At 41.7% G+C, this 17,816-nt stretch overlaps 2 protein-coding genes across 5 annotated transcripts in view; one reads left to right on the forward strand and one right to left on the reverse strand.

Moving 5' to 3' along the window:
- The window catches only part of TMEM68 (transmembrane protein 68), a 33,600-nt gene extending 18,055 nt beyond the window's left edge, over positions 1-15,545 (reverse strand). For 2 of the 4 annotated variants that reach the window (XM_082858865.1, XM_082858864.1), the window contains exons 1-3: positions 15,452-15,545; positions 8,735-8,779; positions 7,526-7,919 (exon numbers count right to left, since the gene is read on the reverse strand). In XM_082858865.1, coding sequence (XP_082714991.1) covers positions 7,526-7,850 — 325 coding nt within the window. In that variant the 5' untranslated portion in view covers positions 7,851-7,919; positions 8,735-8,779; positions 15,452-15,545. Of the gene's footprint in view, positions 1-549; positions 572-5,313; positions 5,371-7,525; positions 7,920-8,734; positions 8,780-15,451 lie in introns of those variants that run through there. The other 2 variants (XM_082858867.1, XM_082858866.1) reach the window with 2 other exon arrangements.
- A 230-nt stretch (positions 15,546-15,775) lies between these two features.
- TGS1 (trimethylguanosine synthase 1) overlaps positions 15,776-17,816 on the forward strand; it is a 35,591-nt gene continuing 33,550 nt past the window's right edge. Inside the window, exon 1 of the mRNA XM_082858475.1 lies at positions 15,776-15,940. Coding sequence (XP_082714601.1) covers positions 15,837-15,940 — 104 coding nt within the window. The 5' untranslated portion in view covers positions 15,776-15,836. The remainder of the gene's footprint in view (positions 15,941-17,816) is intronic.

A 17,816-nucleotide genomic window follows, 5' to 3' on the forward strand; every position in this document is an offset into this window, starting at 1 on the left:
TGGGAGGGAGGGCGGGCGGGTGCCACAAAAGTGGGAGAGAAGAAAACCACCAAAATGTTAACAAACACTTAAAGACCGAATGTGGGCGAGCGCTAGGTGTTGGATCCCCGGCAACCCAGAGACAAACAAGAGTCTGCACCCGCTCCCCAGCCTCACGCAGGCCTCAGCGCAAATGCACGAGAAAACCAGGGGCGGGGCAGGCCAGAGACTCACGGGAGACCCTGCTAAAGATTCAGAGAACAAAATCCCCCTCGCTTCCCGGAAGCTTCTCTTGTAAAAGCAAAACCTGGCCCAGGGAGAAGCGCAGGAAAGCCTTCCACCGCTTCTAAGAACCGGTACTTGCCAAAGGTATCTGACGCGGGCAGGGACAGAGTTCCACTCCCCCCCCGCCCCACTACTGAAGGAATAAACTACTTGGTAATATTTCAAATGGGCTCAAGAGAATGTTTTTAAAAACTGAATTTAATGATATTTCAAGATTCTGTATGTGTCTATACTTTTAACATTTCTTCCCAATTACCGAATTCTAATTCAAATAATTCAATTTACTTAGAACAGTCACTGAAGTTGTCTGACGTTATCCAAAGGATCGATTGTCCCATCAGATAAATTTTCCAAGAAATAAAGAATACTTCTTTCAGGGATTCTATACAGCATATTCCTGAGGTTCTCTCTTGTTTTCCAGAATACTTTTTTTTAAAAAAAAAAGAATTGAGAAATAATTGTTACTTAATACCAGGTCACCTGATTGAAAGTAGAAAAATTCAATGAATCAATTCATTATTGACAAAAACTAGAGTTTACCATCGTGCCACTAAACATTAAGCCCCAATATTCAACTGTGTCACTCGTAAAGCGTGGATGGGGTCATACCGCCCCTCGCTATAAAAGCACCGGCAGATAATCACTCTGGTCAATGTCAAGGCCTTTTAGGTCCCAATTACCGATCAAGTGATGTCAGATTCTTTCGGTGTCACGTGGACTCAGGGCGCCTCCCTCCTCTGTGCTGCTCACGTGACCGTCTCTAAAGGAGCACTTCCTGTCCCATGTTTCCCTGTCGAGCAAAAGCAGAAATCCTGGGGCACGTTACCTGCTCCTCGCTCAGACTCTATATTCCCCTGGTCACCAGCTTCTGTGCGTTTTACCTCCAAAAACTCTTAAATCTATCACTCCCTCTTCCCAGTGTTGGTTTTGAAGTGTGGCCCCGTCCTCTCCTGCCTACAGAACCCCAGTCCTGGGGATCTGATGGGCAACAGCCGCTCAGAGAACGCAATCGGGAACGCAGCTATCGCCACCATCCGTCCATCCGCTGTCCAGGGACGGAGAGCCTCCGTATGCACACTTTATGCACATTTCGAGTGGTCTGGGCCCCTTCAATGAAAACAGCCCTACTCTTGGGACGATTGCGGTTCTCTTATTTGATGCCAAGAGATGCGCATTTATTTACCTCCCCTGCTCTGTCCCCTGAGCCTAAGCACTCTCCAGATTCTTTGGCGAGGATCTGAAGGTCACGGGGAGCTCAGGTAGCCTCATCTACCTCCATAGCAATTATTTATTATGTAAATGAGTTACTGCCCACTGGCTTTAGACATCAGCATCATGAACCCAGATAAGGATGATCTTCTCCTAAGAGATAGATCCTTTCTGAATTTGTCACCAAAAATCCATTTTCAAGGCTATACGCCTACACACTATGGTAAAATAACAATACCATCCTTTTGAGTCTTCCTCCGGAAAGCACACAGAGGCAAACTACCTACAAAATAAAGTCAAACTCCTGAGCATAGCATTCAAGAGCCTTTAAAGCCTAATTTGTCTACTTCTCCAGGTTCATCCTTCCGCATACATCTCACCCATGAATGATTCATCTTCTGGTCCTGAATACACACTGCATTTTATTCGGTACTGAGGTGTGTGCATGTTTTAACCTAGGTAGTTTCCTATTAGGACTATAGTAATGAATCTCAGTTTTTCCATTCAACAACATATCTTGGACATCTATTTGATATACACATGTAGCGATTTTTTTAATGATTTTTTTAATGGCTGTAAAGGATTCCATAATGAATTCCTAGCACAGTTCATTTAGCCATTTTCCTATTTAGGGACCACTGGATTGTTTCCAATTTTTCAAATATTGGTTGCAATGAACCTTCATTTATATGCATCCTTGTGCACTGAATGTGTGAATTTATCACTAGACTGGATGCTAAGACAGGTAACTGTTGATCATATGGTACACGCCCATTTTAAATGATAACAGAAACTACCAAATCATCCTCCTGACTCGCTACACTACACTGCGGTACTTTCTCACATGCACCGAGTGAGAGTTCCCATCTCCACATTCTCATCCTTTAATGTCAACAAACTTTAATTATTTGCCAATCCTCTGAGTAAAAACGCTATCTCAGTGCAGTTTTAATGTGCACTTTCCTAATTACTAGTGGGCTTATGAATCTGTTATAATTATTGGCATTTACGTTTAGACCATTTTTAGACCACATGCTTAGACCACTTTTAAGTTGGATTTATTTTCTTACTAATTTATTATTTTCTAAGCTATGTTGTAAATGACTTGTGGTGATCTGCCCCATCTTCGATGTGTCTTTTAGTTCTGTCTTTTTTGAACAGTTTTTGGTTTTTTGCATCTTCTTTAAGACCTTCCGTACTTGGAGATCATCAAATATTTTCCTATATCTTTTCCTGCTGATCTGGAATACCACTTTTATCATTTACTAAATTCACATTTCTGACTTTTTAATCTGTTTGATCTGTTTGTGATGATCCTTTCCCTGTACCAACGCTGTAATTTTAATCATTATAAATGTTAATGGTTTTGATATGATAGGGGAAAACTTCCTCTTTTGTTTTGTCAAATTTGTCTTGGATATTCTTGTTTGCCCTTTTATATGAATTTTAGACGTTTGATGAAAACGTGTTAGAAGTCTACTGAATTGGTAAAGGAACTGGGAGTGTGGGCTGTAGAGCAACATCTCTACTACGCTGAGACTCTCTATCCACTTCACCTTTTCTGAATTCCATTTGTATAGTATACAGTTTCTCCATAAAGTTTTTACGTGTTTTTTGGTTAGATCTAGTCTCAAGTAGCATTTTTCCTTTCCATTTTAAAAATGACTATTGGTGGTATATGAGTAGTTACTAATTTTGTGTTTATCATACGCCCATTTCCCTTGCTAACTAATCTTATAGTACTGATAGGTGGATTCACTTGGCTTTCAGGCATCTCTTCTTTTCTCGTCTCTGTACTTATTTCTAGGAGCTCCAGGACAATGTTAAATAGCAGTGGTGAGAGCCTCCTTGTTCTGGTCCCTACTTACGGGACTCGCTTTAATACTTCTCCACTTCTCCAATGTGGATCATCTTTGTTGAAGATTCCTGGTACATTCCCTTTATTGAAGTAGTACCTTTTAGTCTTCGCTTCCTAAGATTTTTTTTTATTATAACTATTGAATTTTATAAAACTACATTCTATGAGACTGACCTGCAAATCTCCTTTTTGTGTTCTCCTTAGTTTCAATAGCAAAGTTCTGCTAGCTTTGCAAAATAAACTGTGCAGCTCCACATTTTTTCCTACACTCTCAAACACAGATGGGCATTATCTGTTCCTTAAAAGTTTAGTATAACTTGTGGGCTCTCGGCCCTTTGTGAAGGGAGGAGGATACAGACTTTGACCACTGTTCCAATTTACTTCATGATTACTGATCTGTTCTGTTTCTCTCTCCTTCTTGAACCAATTTTGATCATTTCTCTTTTCCTGCAAAACTGTCTATTTAATTTTTAAACAAAATGCTGTGAAATAGTTACTCAATTTCTTTCCCACTCATTCTTCAAAGCCTTGTTCAAAAGTTACTTTCTCCATGAATAGCGCTTTCACTTTTGTCCCATAGAAACAAGAATGAACATTTATTGAGCATTCACCTGACAGGCACTGTATTGGATCCATGATAACTATCTCATTTGGTCCTCACAGAATCCCTGCACTGATGAGAAAACCCAAGTAAGAAAAGCCCAGGTAACTTACTCGAGGTCACACAGTGGTACGGCCAGGATGCAAGCCCACATGCGTCTGACTCCACGACCTGTGCCCTTCCCCACACCACACCTCCTACTAGAGGTGTGCCCGTGCTAACCTGCACCTGTGATTTTCAAATGCTGGTTGCCATCACTCATTGAGTTATGCAATCACTTTAGTCAGTTATAGTCAGCATTTTTCTTTTTAAATAAGAGAGAGTAGAATAGAAAATAGAGCAGATCGCATGAAGACAGTATATACACTCTTGATGAAATAGTATATACCTGTATGTATATACTGGGTGGCAAAATGCATTTCTTCCTAGCAATAAGAATCAAAACTTTGATAGCCTAAAAATATACCTTGAAAATACTAGGAACCTTGAACATAGTAGGTGTGTGAAGTTGAACTTCATAGTGACCAAGAAACAAGTGATGTATTTTAGTGCTTTCCAAATTATTGGAGAAAGATGCTCTGTAATGGTGATAGCTAACATTTGTTGAACTTTTATTATGTAATAAAAATTATTCTAAGTACTTTACATCAAGGCCCAGTGAATCCTTCCAACAACCCATTTTACAGAAGAGGGAAATGAAGTCCAGAAAAGTTAAGTATCTTGTTTGAAGAGAAGGGTTATTTACATAGTCTTAAAGGAGTTCTCCCAAGACATCTATCAACTACAAAGTAAAAAATAGCAACTTTGTGGTGGAGAAACCTAACAGACACCTCCTTAACCACGTGATCAAAGTCACCATCACCAATAATAAAACGTGTCAACATCATGAACCTCGGATACAATGTGCTGAGAAGGACCCACCATCAGAGGGATTCTTATCAAAAATGCACAACTTCAATCAATTTATAGAAAACATCAGATCTAAATTAAGAGACAGTCTACAAAATCACTGAGCAGTACTCTTCAGAAGTTTGAGGTCATAAAAGACTAAAAAACCCTCAGAGATTGGAGGAGACGTGACAACCAAATGCAGGATGGGATCCTGGTAAAAGGACACTGGCAGGGAAACTGGTAAGATGTGAATAAAATCTGTAGTTTGGTTGATAGTATTATACCACTGTTAATCTGATAACTATACAAACGGTTATGTAAGATGTTAACATTAGGGGAAGCTGAGTGAAAAATAGGAACTCTGCACTATTTTTGCAACTTTTCTGTAATTCTAAATTTTTTTAAAATGAAGTTTAAAAAAATCCTAATTGTTGCAAAGGAAGGGAGGAGGAGGAAGAGGGAGAAGGGAGGGGAGAAGAAATCAGGTAACCTGTCCAAGGTCCCCCCGCGGTGACTGGCAGGGCCTCGTTCGAACTCAGGAGTCGGACCCAGGAGTCCTTCCCTGGGGGAAAGACAGAGGAGGGGAAAGGAAACTCTTACCCAACTGAAGGACAGCGGGGATGTTCTCCTGAAATCCCAATTTAATTTTCCCATAAAAAACTCTACTACATACGGTTTAATTTATAGGACGCTTTTACTGAATAAAATATGTCCATTTCTTTACAAATTAATAGTAAAATGTGAAGTAAAAAAGTCAAAATTTTTATAGTTTAAAGGCTGTAAGCAACTTGAGGGCAGGGGCTTCACTGACAGACTACCTAGAAATGCAGGTATCTAAGAAATACCAAATTCATGTTTCTTGATGTAGGAGAATCAGATTTTTTTGAAAAATGATAAAGCACTTACATAATATACACTAGAGGGTAAAATTTAACTTCAAAACAGGAAACACTGGATAGATTCTTATACAAAGACACTTACAGTAAACCACTTATAAACAAAGAACAGCTCAATAGGTAAGTAAATTAGTTATAGGATTTACAGAGTCCATATAGTCATTATAAGTCATGTAAGGAGGCTCAGTGACATGAAAATACTAGTCTGCCACACAAATAAAAAACAATAAACACACAGAATTCAACTGCATGGTAAATTTTAGGTGACTATTATTTTCTTCTTTATTTTTACTCGCCACATTTTCTAAAATGAACATTTTTATTAGTTAAAAAATTCCTCTGAAGATTCTTTACAAAGCATAAATTAAAACTGATTTGACATCAATACAAAATCCAAATATGCACACAAACGCCTTTTGTGTGTGTCACTAAGGAACAGAGTGAAGAAAATCATTTTAAAAAGCATCACTTATCTTACTAAAATACGTTAAATTATTATAAATAAAACATTAAAACATGGTAAGAACTATATATTTTACTTCCTCTGAGCCATAGGTGCATATTTTTAAATACTTCAGAAAAATAAATAATAAATACCTCAAAATTATATATGCTCCTACAAAATAAGTTTAACACTTGAATTTATCCACATTAAATCATGTCTCCCGAAACAGAAAAAAATTCAAATTCCTTACAATATATATTACCCTGAAGTATAGAGGGTTATAAGTGGGAGGGGGACATCGTTTCCCGAGTACTGTAAACGAGGCCACTGAATTTGTCTCACTGCTTTAAAGACAATGAACGAGAGCAGTCCACATAGCCACGGTCTCTGGTCACGGAATGCTGAAACAGCATCCCACCTCCGGTGAACAACCACGAGCAGGTGTGAGAGTTGTACGGACTGGCAAGGGCATTCGTGTTCATGGGTAAATACTAAGAATTCAACACATCGACGGCATGTGGTTCCTGTTTGCAAAGCTGCTGTCTGTCGACCGCTACACTCTGACCCTGAGCCCAACCAGGGACAAGCCTGCGGCACAGCACAGATCAGAGGAGCACAGGCCTGGAACCAGGAGTCAGAGGCTGCATCCTGGCCCTTCTCCCTGGTGTCCTGGCGTGCCTCGGGCACATAACAACCTCGCTGTTCTTCAGTTTCCTTATGGGAAAACTGTAAAATGGAGATAACACGTGGACTCTCTCTACAGCATTATAAGAATTATAAGAACTGATGCACGTTAAGCATTTGACTGTAATGGACAGTCAAGTGCTCAAAAAAGATTTGCAGGCATATGTAGGATTAAAATGACAACATGTCAGCTGAATAAGTCACACAGCAAACGGAAAACGGGTACATTTTGGTATATATATTATATCTAATTTAATGTTATTACTATTTAATATTATTTTTCATTTTTTAAAAATCTCTACACTGGGAAAGTCAAACTTATTTTGAACAAAATGGAAGTAAACGCAAAATAAAGCAATTTCAAAACAGTTTTCTATACTGTTTTAATTCATCTCTTACTCTCTTAGATTCTTAACTATTAATTTTTTATTTGAGCTTAGAGTAATAGTCTACATTATTACGTGGTTCTTTGTTTAATGGAAACTAGTGTGCTCAGAAAAAATCATTTTAAGAAAGACATATATATGCACAATGCATGCAAACAGGTAAGAGGAAATAGTAACTATCCCTTCCATTTTATTTTTCAATATTTCCTCAATCAACAAAATGGAAGGGTAACACGGTTTCAGCGCCACCCACACGAAAAGGAGCCCAAAACTCAAAGTAATCTCGCTTACCGTGCCAGACGGCCGCGTGTCCATCCCACAGCGTTGCCACCGTCTTCCTGGCACCGTCCCATAAATTATGAGAGTAAGCTTCTTTTAATACATTCTTCCTCTTATAAATGTGTAAGAAAATAATAGTAAGGTAGAGAAGAAAGATAGTAAAGTAAGGAAGTATTAAAAGTATGAGTGGTGTAAAAACCCACAAGAGATAGTTTGCAAAATTCCAGTAGTCCTCCAGTTGCTCCACACCAAACCATTCTTCAAGTACGTGGATCAGACAAGTCATGGAGGGCATGGAATCCTGTCCTGTCCCACAGGTTTGATTTTTGTCTATCATTTTTCTTTAGGTGAAAATGACAAATTCAGTCTCTTTCTTCGACATCATGGCAGGTCTTTAATTTAGCCACTAAAAGGGAAAAAATAATCCAAAGTTATTCTCTTCACAGCTGAAATGTTAAATGTTTTAGCCTACATGAATACTGTGTAGTCCTTTCTTAATACCAAAAATGAGTAGATTGTTAACAAGTTAACTTTGTTGCAGATTTAAATGTGAAAATGGGTTTCATTTGTGAAGAGTGTTGGGTTTAGCTTCTGAAATAACTCACAAGCTACAATTACAAGAGGAAAATAAGGCTGATGAATGAAATTTCAGATTGATCTTAATAATCTGACTTATATCTTAATGGATCATACTGAACGTTTGTATCTTAAACTAGGTTATGTTGAGATAACTATTCTTCATAGAAGAAAACATCAATATCTGATTCAATAAAAGTAACCTAATTCTTAGGAAATGATGACATACATTTTTAGATATTACCTTTTACAAGCAAGTTTATAGAAAAGCTCTCTGTTCCTCTGACATTATACAATAATACAAATTTGTCAGTGTCATTTTTATCTTATAGTCACTAAAATTTCTCTTGTATCTTAAATGATTGAAAGAATACAGCATGGGGCTTCCCTGGTGGCGCAGTGGTTGAGAGTCCGCCTGCCGATGCAGGGGACAAGGGTTCGTGCCCTGGTCTGGGAAGATCCCACATGACGCGGAGCGGCTGGGCCCGTGAGCCATGGCCGCTGAGCCTGCGCATCCGGAGCCTGTGCTCCGCAACGGGAGAGGCCACAACTGTGAGAGGCCGGCGTACCGCAAAAAAAAAAAAAAAAAAAAAATACAGCATGCAATTATTCTATGTCATTCTCTAAACCATTCACTTAACTTACCAGAAATTAGATAAATATCTTGTCCCAAGCTTCAATGTCTGTATTCTGAAAAACACAGTATATAAAAGGAAGAAAAATGATTTAAAAAAAGATAATCATTAATACCCAGAGATAGAATTTCCATAAAATAAATGGCAAGACACATTCACCGATGTGACAATTATGCTTACAGCCCTATACTAGTGTATCACAATTAAAAATTATACTCACACTACCAGTGCTTTTAGTGAGGACACCTCTATACGCTGTTTTAGCTCCACACTATAAAGCCCCACCTGAGACACTTTTTAAATTCACAGCTATAGAAACTTCACTTCTTCAGAGAAAAAGTATGAAGTTAAGATGTGTAACAGACTCCGTCTCTTTTTAGTCATTGCCAGATAACGAGCTGATGGTCAGACATGATATTCGATGGTGCAGTTACATCAGCCTCATGATCATGTTCTCCTACAGAAGATTTCCTGCTTCCATCACTATTTTCTCTGCTTCTGATTCTACCCTTAGAGATATTTTATCATTATTCCATACCATATAAACTTAATGAAAATCATCTCAAGTCCTTTGAGGATGAGGCAGGAAATGAAAAAATGAAAGAAAGGGATGGAGGGAGAGGGAGAGACAGATGTACAAGAGCAATTACATGTTGTCTTGAAGCCAAGATTATCTTGCTGATAACTAGCATGTTAGCAGGGCACAGAACTGACTTGTTCTTCCAGCGTTAGAGGATTTAGTCCAGTTTCCTTGTAACCAATAGCATTTATCTGTGAGAAACCTGGGCCTGTTACGGTAACAGAAGGTGGACACAGCACACATTAAGCCCACAACCTGTGTTTTATTTACATCACATTTTAATCAATCCATCTAAAGAGGCAAACTGCTAAAATTTACCAGTGTTTGATCATTTAGTGTGCAACAGAGCAAAACTTACTACTTTTTAAAATGAGAGCTTTCCTCGCTAGGATGGCTATATTCAAAAAAAAAAAAGGAAAATAACAAGTGTTGTTGATAATATGGAGAAATTAGAACCTTCATACATTGCTGGTGGGAATATAAAATGGTGCAGTCACCATGGAAATCAGTCCTCAAAAAGCTAAACACAGAGTTACCATTTGACCCAGTAATTCTAGTCCTAGGTATACACCCAAGAGAACTGAAAACATATATTCACACAGATATCTGCATACAAGTGTTGACAGCAGCATTATTCATAATAGCCAAGAAATGGACAACCCAAATGCCCATCCACGGATGGATAAAAATATGCTATACCCAGAAAACAGAATATTATTCAGGCACAAAAAGAAATGAAGTACTAGTTCATACTACAATATGCGTGAACCCTGAAAACATTATACTAAGTAAAAAAAAGTCAGATACTGAAGGCCACACCTTGTATGATTCCATTTACATGAAATACCCAGCACAGGCTAATCCACACAGACAGAAAGGTTAGTGGCTGCCAGAGGCTGGGGCAGGGGGCAATGAGAAGTGACTCCCAATGGAAACAGAGGTGCCTTTTGGGGATAATGAAAATGTTCCGGAACTGGATGGTAGTGATGGTTGTATGACCTTGTGAATATACTAAAAACCACTGAGTTGCACATTTTTAAATGGTGAATATTACGATGAATTATATATCAACAGAAAGAGCTTTCAAATAGTAATACATTAAAATTTATGATAGCCTCTCAAATATGTTAAAAGAAGCTCTTCCCAGGCCTGAAAACCAATCATTTTGGTGATCTGACCCTTACTGCTTAATACAATTGTCCCAATAATCTAGTCTCAGGACTTCCCTGGCGGTCCAGTGGTTAAGACTTCGCCTTCTAAAGCAGGGGGTGCAGGTTCAATCCCTGGTCAGGGAGCTAAGATCCCACATGCCTGGCAGCCAAAACACCAAAACATGAAACAGAAGCAATATTGTTACAAATTCAATAAAGACTTTAAAAATGGTCCACGTCAAAAAAATCTTTAAAAAAAAAGTCTAGTTTCATTTCCAATTTTTAATAGGATTGTAAAATCTTGTGGTTTTAAAACCTTCTTTAGTACCTCGCCCCACCCAAATTGGTAAAAGAACTATACCTCTTGTCCATAGTTATGTTCTGATTTATTACACACACTTAACACACACAGTAGAAGGGAGAGGGACAGTGCAAAGGCAGACACCCAGGGACAGGGGCTATGCGGACCCCTCACAAGATCCTGCCGTCTGCTAACAGCGTCCAAGTGCTGCACGCAAGGACCTCCTCCAAAAATGATCAACCCAGATTTTGATTTAAAACCTTCCAGAACAGAAAACTCAAAAGGTGCCCTTTCCACCATCAGAACCGTTCATCGAAATGCTAAAAAGACCTTCCTTACACTTACTTCCCTGGAATTTTCCCCATAGACCTAGTTCTGTACCACTGAAACTCTTCCATTAGACAACCTCTGAAGTTTTAGGACAGCTATCACAAAGCTACAAAATCCTCTTTTCTAGTCAGAATCCTTATTAATCCTTTCATCCACTCCTGGGACCTGGTTCCGTAACCTTTCACCACTCGGGTCACGCCCCGTGACTGCCTCTGCTTATCCAATATGGAGCGGAGCAGGCAGAGTAACCCACCTGGGCCTGGGTTTGCTGAGATCTATAAAACTGGGATAACAGGAGGACTTAGATATACTACATTAGCTGATGGAGGCGCCATGGAGACAACATCCCGCAGGCAAGGGGGTAAGGAGAAGGCTGCTACGTTATACGGCGTGGTCCGGGAAGGCTTCTCTAAAAGGATGTTTGAGCAAAGACCTGAGGACGTGAGGAAGCAAACCGTGCGGGCATTTGGAAGAGAATTCCAGCTGAAAGAACGGTGAGTACAAAGGATGTGCACTTGGAGGGGTCAGCAAAGCAGTTGGGTTGAGGAAGAGGGATGGGGCGGGGCGGGGGTGGGGCAGTCAGAAGTGGGGAGCACTGTAGAACTCTGTGGGCCAGCTTTCACCTAAGTGAGATGGAAAAGGCACCAGAAGGGTGGGTTCTAAATGACTGCTGTGTTGAGAATACATTGCACAGGGAGCAAACAGGAAGTTACTGCAGTCACTGAGATGAGTGATGAACAGGTGTGCCAGCGTGCGGGCTGTAAGACATGATCAGCTTCTGGATGTATTTTGAGGATAAAGCCAACAGGATATGCTGGTGAATGCATGTAGAACGTGAGCGAGGGAAGTCCGATATGGCCTCACGGTGTCCAGGCAACATGGGTTTGTATCCTGGGAGGCTCTGCCACTTACTGTGTGACCCAGACAAGTTACATAACATCAGTTTCTCCATCTATAAAATGAGAATAACAACAGTACCTTCCTAATGAGACTGTCGTGAAAAAAGCTCAGAAGAGTGCCTTCCACCATAAAGGCACTAAACAAGTGTTACTCTCATCATCATCATCATCGTTAGCCTGCTTGTGAGAGGATGGACTTGCCAGAGAACAGGTTTAGACACCCCAGGAATTCCTGGCCATCAGGAATTCAGGTCTGAACACGTTAAGATTCTACTGGACATCCACGTGGAGATGGTCAGAAGGCAGCTGGACACAAGCAGAGTTTAGCAGGAAGGTCAGGGCTAAAGAAGTATACCCGAGATTTGGTGACATATAGACCAGTATTGAAAACCGTACAACTAAAGAAGGTCCCTTTAGGGAGTGAATATAAAATAAAAAAGTTTCCAAGACTGAGCCTTGGGGCATTCAACATTTTAGAAGCTGGGAAGCCAATGAGGAACCAGCATTCTCCTTCCAGGCGTGGCATCTTGGAGGTCAAGGTAAGAAAGTGTTTCAGGAAAGGAGTCCTCAGCTGTTTCATGTGACACTCGGAGGTCAAGTAAGATAAAGATCATTGATCCTTGGATTTTACAACACAGAGGCACGGACAAGCCCTGATAAGACCGGTTTTGATAGAGTGGGGATAAAAGTCAGGTGGAGAAAGTTCAAGAAAGAATGGGAGGGAATGAATTGGAAATAGCAAATACGGACAACTCTTCAGAGAATTACTGTTGCAAAAAGGAACAGAAAAACAGGTGGGTATCCAGAAAGGAATGTGGATCAAGTTTGTTGTCTTACGATGAACAAAAATACAGCAGCTTTTAACACCAGTGATGATGTGTCAATGAGAGAACGAGGAATGGATGATGCAACGGAGATTACTGTTGAGGCCTAGGCCAGAGGGGATAGAATACAGTGTATAAAAAAGAAGATGCCCCAAAAGACTTACATCACTCGGTTTTTAATTCATTTACTCAATAAATATTTACCAAACAAGTATGTAGTTTGTGCTCGGCACTATTCTAAACACGGGGGTATGTCACTAAATAGACGGTTATGAGAAAACGTGTGTAAAGCACTTAGAATGCTGCGCCCAGCACACACTGGCGCCTAACCAGTGCTGGCTGACTAAACACAGACGGGCGCAAACTCTTTTCACCCAAACTTTCGACAAAAATGTGGACCAAGACAGTGTCCTAAAATCTGTCACTAGAGAACTATCAAAGGAATTTAAATAACAAGCTTTTGAATTGATAAAATACTTACTTATGATAAGATGGGAAAATGGCCTTAGAACTCAATGAATACACCTCTTAATTTTGTGGAAAAGTTAAAAATAGAAAGCCAAGTTGACTTACCCAGTTATTAAATTAATTCAGTGGAAAACCAAGAGCCAAAATTAAAACCCAGTCCTCCTACTTCCTACTCTGATTTTCATTATACTTCAAGTCTCTCTCTCTCTCTCTCTCTAACAGAAAGGCTGAAAATATTAAGATTGCAATTTCTATCTTCCCTCTACTTCTGCCTGACTCTTCTTCCCCTCCAATTTACCAGAGGCTGTACGTGACTCTCTACCACTTTATTTTCATCCAATAAAAACTATAATCCTTAAAAGATGTTTTGGGGGAGATATAATATTTTAGTTACCAAAATTCTAGGTTATTTCCTAACCCCTCCCCCCCAAAAAATCTCCAGTGAAACAGTCTTGTGCATCACATATTTTCCCATCTGGAATTCACGTAACTTGTAACAAAAAGTTGACAAGCTGAAATATCAGCATGTTGATATTGATGGCAAGGAACATTTACAATAATTAACTTTATAGATGTTTAAAATCAGAATATTTCAAAAACTAATAAAACAGGATTTTTTTGTTTTGTTTTCTACAAAAACTTAAGGAAATAAATCTATTCCTTTTTTTTTTTTTAACCATTACTGGTACTTTTAGCACCATGTATGGTAGCAGATTCATTTCTTACTTTTAGTATGTGAGCCACATTGAGGATGTGCTGAAAATGCCAATTACAAGAAATACTCACTGAAATCCAAATTAATTTTCCCTTTTCCTTTTTGCAGATTTAATAATGGTTCAACAGGGCTTTTGTACTCAGTTTTAGTGAGTACACTCTACTTCAAACCATAATAAAAATGAAGTTTAATATTTCAGTTATGATATCTGGCAAACTCAACCATTTTATCTCTAAAGCAATATCTTTTGGATTTCAAGCTTCGAACTCTAGGTTCTGAGATGAATTACCTTTCAAGGTGGTTTTTTATGTTGTTGTTTTTTTTTTCAATCCTAGAATGTCCTTCGACTCCTAGCTAGAATCTTCCACTCTGTTTCATAATTATTGTTCCACCCTTATTTTCTTAACTATCCTCATCCCCAAATGTTAACACAACCATACTGGTGTAACTGCAGCAGTCTTATCTTTCTGAGTCACTAACATGAGTAAGGCAGCAGCAAGGATGCGGGAATAAACATTTCATTTGAACATGAACCTTCTACTTCCACTCACCAGTAAATGCGGCCAAAATATTAGGGGCCATTCTAAACGCCTGGATTTTATCTTAGCTCTTACATATTCTAAAGGAATACCAAGCCAACTTCGGCATCCATCGCACAAGCAAAGTCCTAAGTGCCCCGACAACCTTCAAGTTTGAACATGCTTCAAGAGGAAACTGCCTGGGCGATCTCAACCAATGCCACGCATCAAACACTGATTGCTTTTTTCAAATCCAGCAGCGCTGCTCCAGTTTTCGACATCCTGGTCTGTGCACATGTATCCTTCGTATATCATCAGCAGCTGGAGGGCTGAGCCCTGTTTCACAGGCTGCAGACTCCAGAGACCGAAACAGTGCCAGGCGCCTCCAGAGTATGGACCTACCCGGACTATTACCAGCACAGGTGAGAGGCTGGATACCCACTTCGGTCCTTCCAGCAGTCCGAGGAAGCAGGTCCTACGAATCATCCCTATTTACAGATGCTCACAGCGAGGCCCAGGAGGGTTCCGTGGCCCGCCCGGGTCACACAGGTGGTATAAAGGGGCATCGACCAGGACCCCCGCCGGGACTGAAGTGTGTGGACGCGACCCCCTCCCCACGACCACCTTCGGCTTCACACAGTGGGCTCCATTCGCCTCCCTATCAGGGCGGCCCCGGGAAGCCCAGGGATCTGCAGGGACGGGGGAAGGCACCTCGCCCCGACCCAAGTGGAGGCCGCACCCGCCGAACTGCAGTGTTTGGGGCTCGAGGGGAGATGCGGGCCGAGGTGAATGGGCTCGCTGTGACCCAGGCAGGGCCTTCCCTCCCGGCCACTCTGGGGCCCCAGCCGAAGCCCGAGTCCTGCGGGAGGCCGCGGCGCCCCGGCCCCCGAGGCTGGCAGGGCGCCGAGGAGCGCGGGGAGGCCCAGGCGGGGACGACGCACCTCGGGCAGCAAGCAGAGGGGGCTCGGCTCGCCCTCACCCTGCAGCAGCGGCGGGAGCTCCTCGGTGGCTCACTCGGGGAAGCAGAGGCACTCGAACGGCAGTTCTCCCCGAGAGACCCGGAAGGAAAAAGCCAAGCGCCGGCTGCAGCCCGAGCAGCGTTGAGTGTGACACCGCCCGTCGCCCCGTCCCTTCCTGTGTCCCCACCCCCGGAACCACTTCCGTCTGCGGCTTCTCTCGTGCTCCGGGTTGGAGTGCTCGTGGGCCCGTCCCTCCTCGGCAGCCGGGCGCGCCTCCAGTCCTGCCCTCGGTCCCCAGCAGCCGAACAGCGGCCGGGAGGCCTTCCCGCGCAATCTGCCGCGTGGCCGCCTCCTCTGCGGCGCTACGATGTACTGCAAGAAGTGGAGCTCCGTGGCGGAGATGTGTCTCTTCCTTGAAGACCTGCGGGAGGACTCCTGCATCCTCTGCCTCTGCTCCAGGGCGTTTGTGGAGTAAGTCGCACGCGGGCCTCTCGGTTTCCTGACCTGTAGGGGTTGGGGTGGCGATTGATCCCCGGGATCGGGGCCAGAGTGTCCGACCGTCGGGTACAGTGGTGCCTGAGAGAAAGGAAGAACCGTCCTCGGGCTTTACGGCGTGCTCGCCCACGGCCCTGAAGTGATGGAGTAAGTCTGCTCTGCGGGCTGTTAGGAGAGAATGTGGTGGCCCGTGTTTGTCATCTTACACTCGTCAACTGAGGGGACGGTCACAAGCTGCGGGGAAGTGAAATGCAAGCGATCTGGGATGTGATAGCACAGGGCGGAGGTTTGAAGATGAGTAACGTTTCTGGTTAACATCTTTTTTTAAAACCTTAAGGTTTATTAAAGCGCAAATGCACATAAATAGAACTTCTCATTACCCGGGAGAAAAGATTTAACTATAATCACATCAGTTTTTGAGCCGTGCTTATTTTTGGAAAATACTTGTTTCGGCCACAAATTGCGCTGCGTGGCAGACAGTTAGTGGGTAGGAAAGCACTGACTCAAGAACTGGATTTTAGGGATTTAAAAAAATATATATATACATATATTAGGTGTGTGAGTTCCACCACTTAATCCTTTTTTTTTTTTTAATCTCTGAAACGGGTATATCTACCCTAATCCTCTCACTGGCTTATTGTTAGATCCAACTTGTGGAACTGAATTTTATGTGGTACTTTTAATATAGTTTATTTAGAATTGTAGAATTAAGACAGAATTTAAGTTGGAAGGAATTCTTACTATTCGCCATGTGTTTTTGTGGAGTAATCAGCAAATTAATCCGGAAAAAAAAATTAAGCGCTGTATTAAATTTAATGAAAAAATATTGTCGTCTGGGGACTTCCCTGGCCGTCCAGGAATTAGGACTCTGCGCTTCCACTGCAGGGGGTTCGATCCCCGGTCAGGGAACTAAGATCTCGCAAGACACAGGGCTCGGCCAAAAAAAAAAGCAACATACTGTCGTCTCTGTATTCATGCAGGCGTGTGTTCATTCAGCGAATTTTCTTTGTGCTCCGTCATGGTAGGTACTGGTTAGCACTGGGGTATCTGGCACAGCCCATCCCTACATCCTTAGTTTACTTTCTAGCAAAGGTGATCAATATTAAGACAGCAGGTACGTAATTATTTGGTTAATTATAGTTGTAAGTACAAGATGGGAGAGAAGTGCCAGGTGCTCTTATAGCAAAAACCCAACCTTTTGCCATGGATCACAGAGATTTCTTAGAGAAAGTAGCATCTGAAAAGTGGCCCAAAAGGTGAGTGGAAATAAACCGGGATATGTTTGAGTGGGCGGAAGCATTCCCATCCAGGCAGAACTCTGTAAAAAGCCTCGAGGGAGCAAAAGAAAGCCTGTGAAAGGGAAACAAAATGACTGGGAAAGAAAAATAGAAGATAGGGTTGGTGAGATACGCAGGGTCTAGACATGCAGGACTTTGTAGAGGACAAGTTCAGATTTGCATCTCTGAAGATGCCTCTGGTAGCAGTGATGTGCGGGCCTAGAACGAATCTTGTGTACATACCAGCCAAGGCACATCCTTAGTTCTTAGCCTGCAGCCCATTTGAGTCTTGGTGCCGTCTTCATGAAGTCTCCTTCCCAAAAAGGAAAACGGGAGGGAATATAAGTTATAAAAAGTTGAGAAAAATACCTTACCTGTAGAAAACAATATGCAACTGGATTTCAGTTAAAGCCGCTTTATTTAAAACACAATTGGGAGTTCCCTGACAGTCCAGTGGAACTCAGACACAGCACTTTCACTGCCGGCGCTGGGTTCAATCCCTGGTCGGGGAACTAAGATGGCGCAGCCAAAAACAACAACAACAAAAATAATCCAATTACCATATAAATCACCAG

Source organism: Leucopleurus acutus (genome assembly GCF_964270905.1).
Source record: "Leucopleurus acutus genome assembly, chromosome: 17".
Classification (NCBI taxonomy): domain Eukaryota; kingdom Metazoa; phylum Chordata; class Mammalia; order Artiodactyla; family Delphinidae; genus Leucopleurus; species Leucopleurus acutus.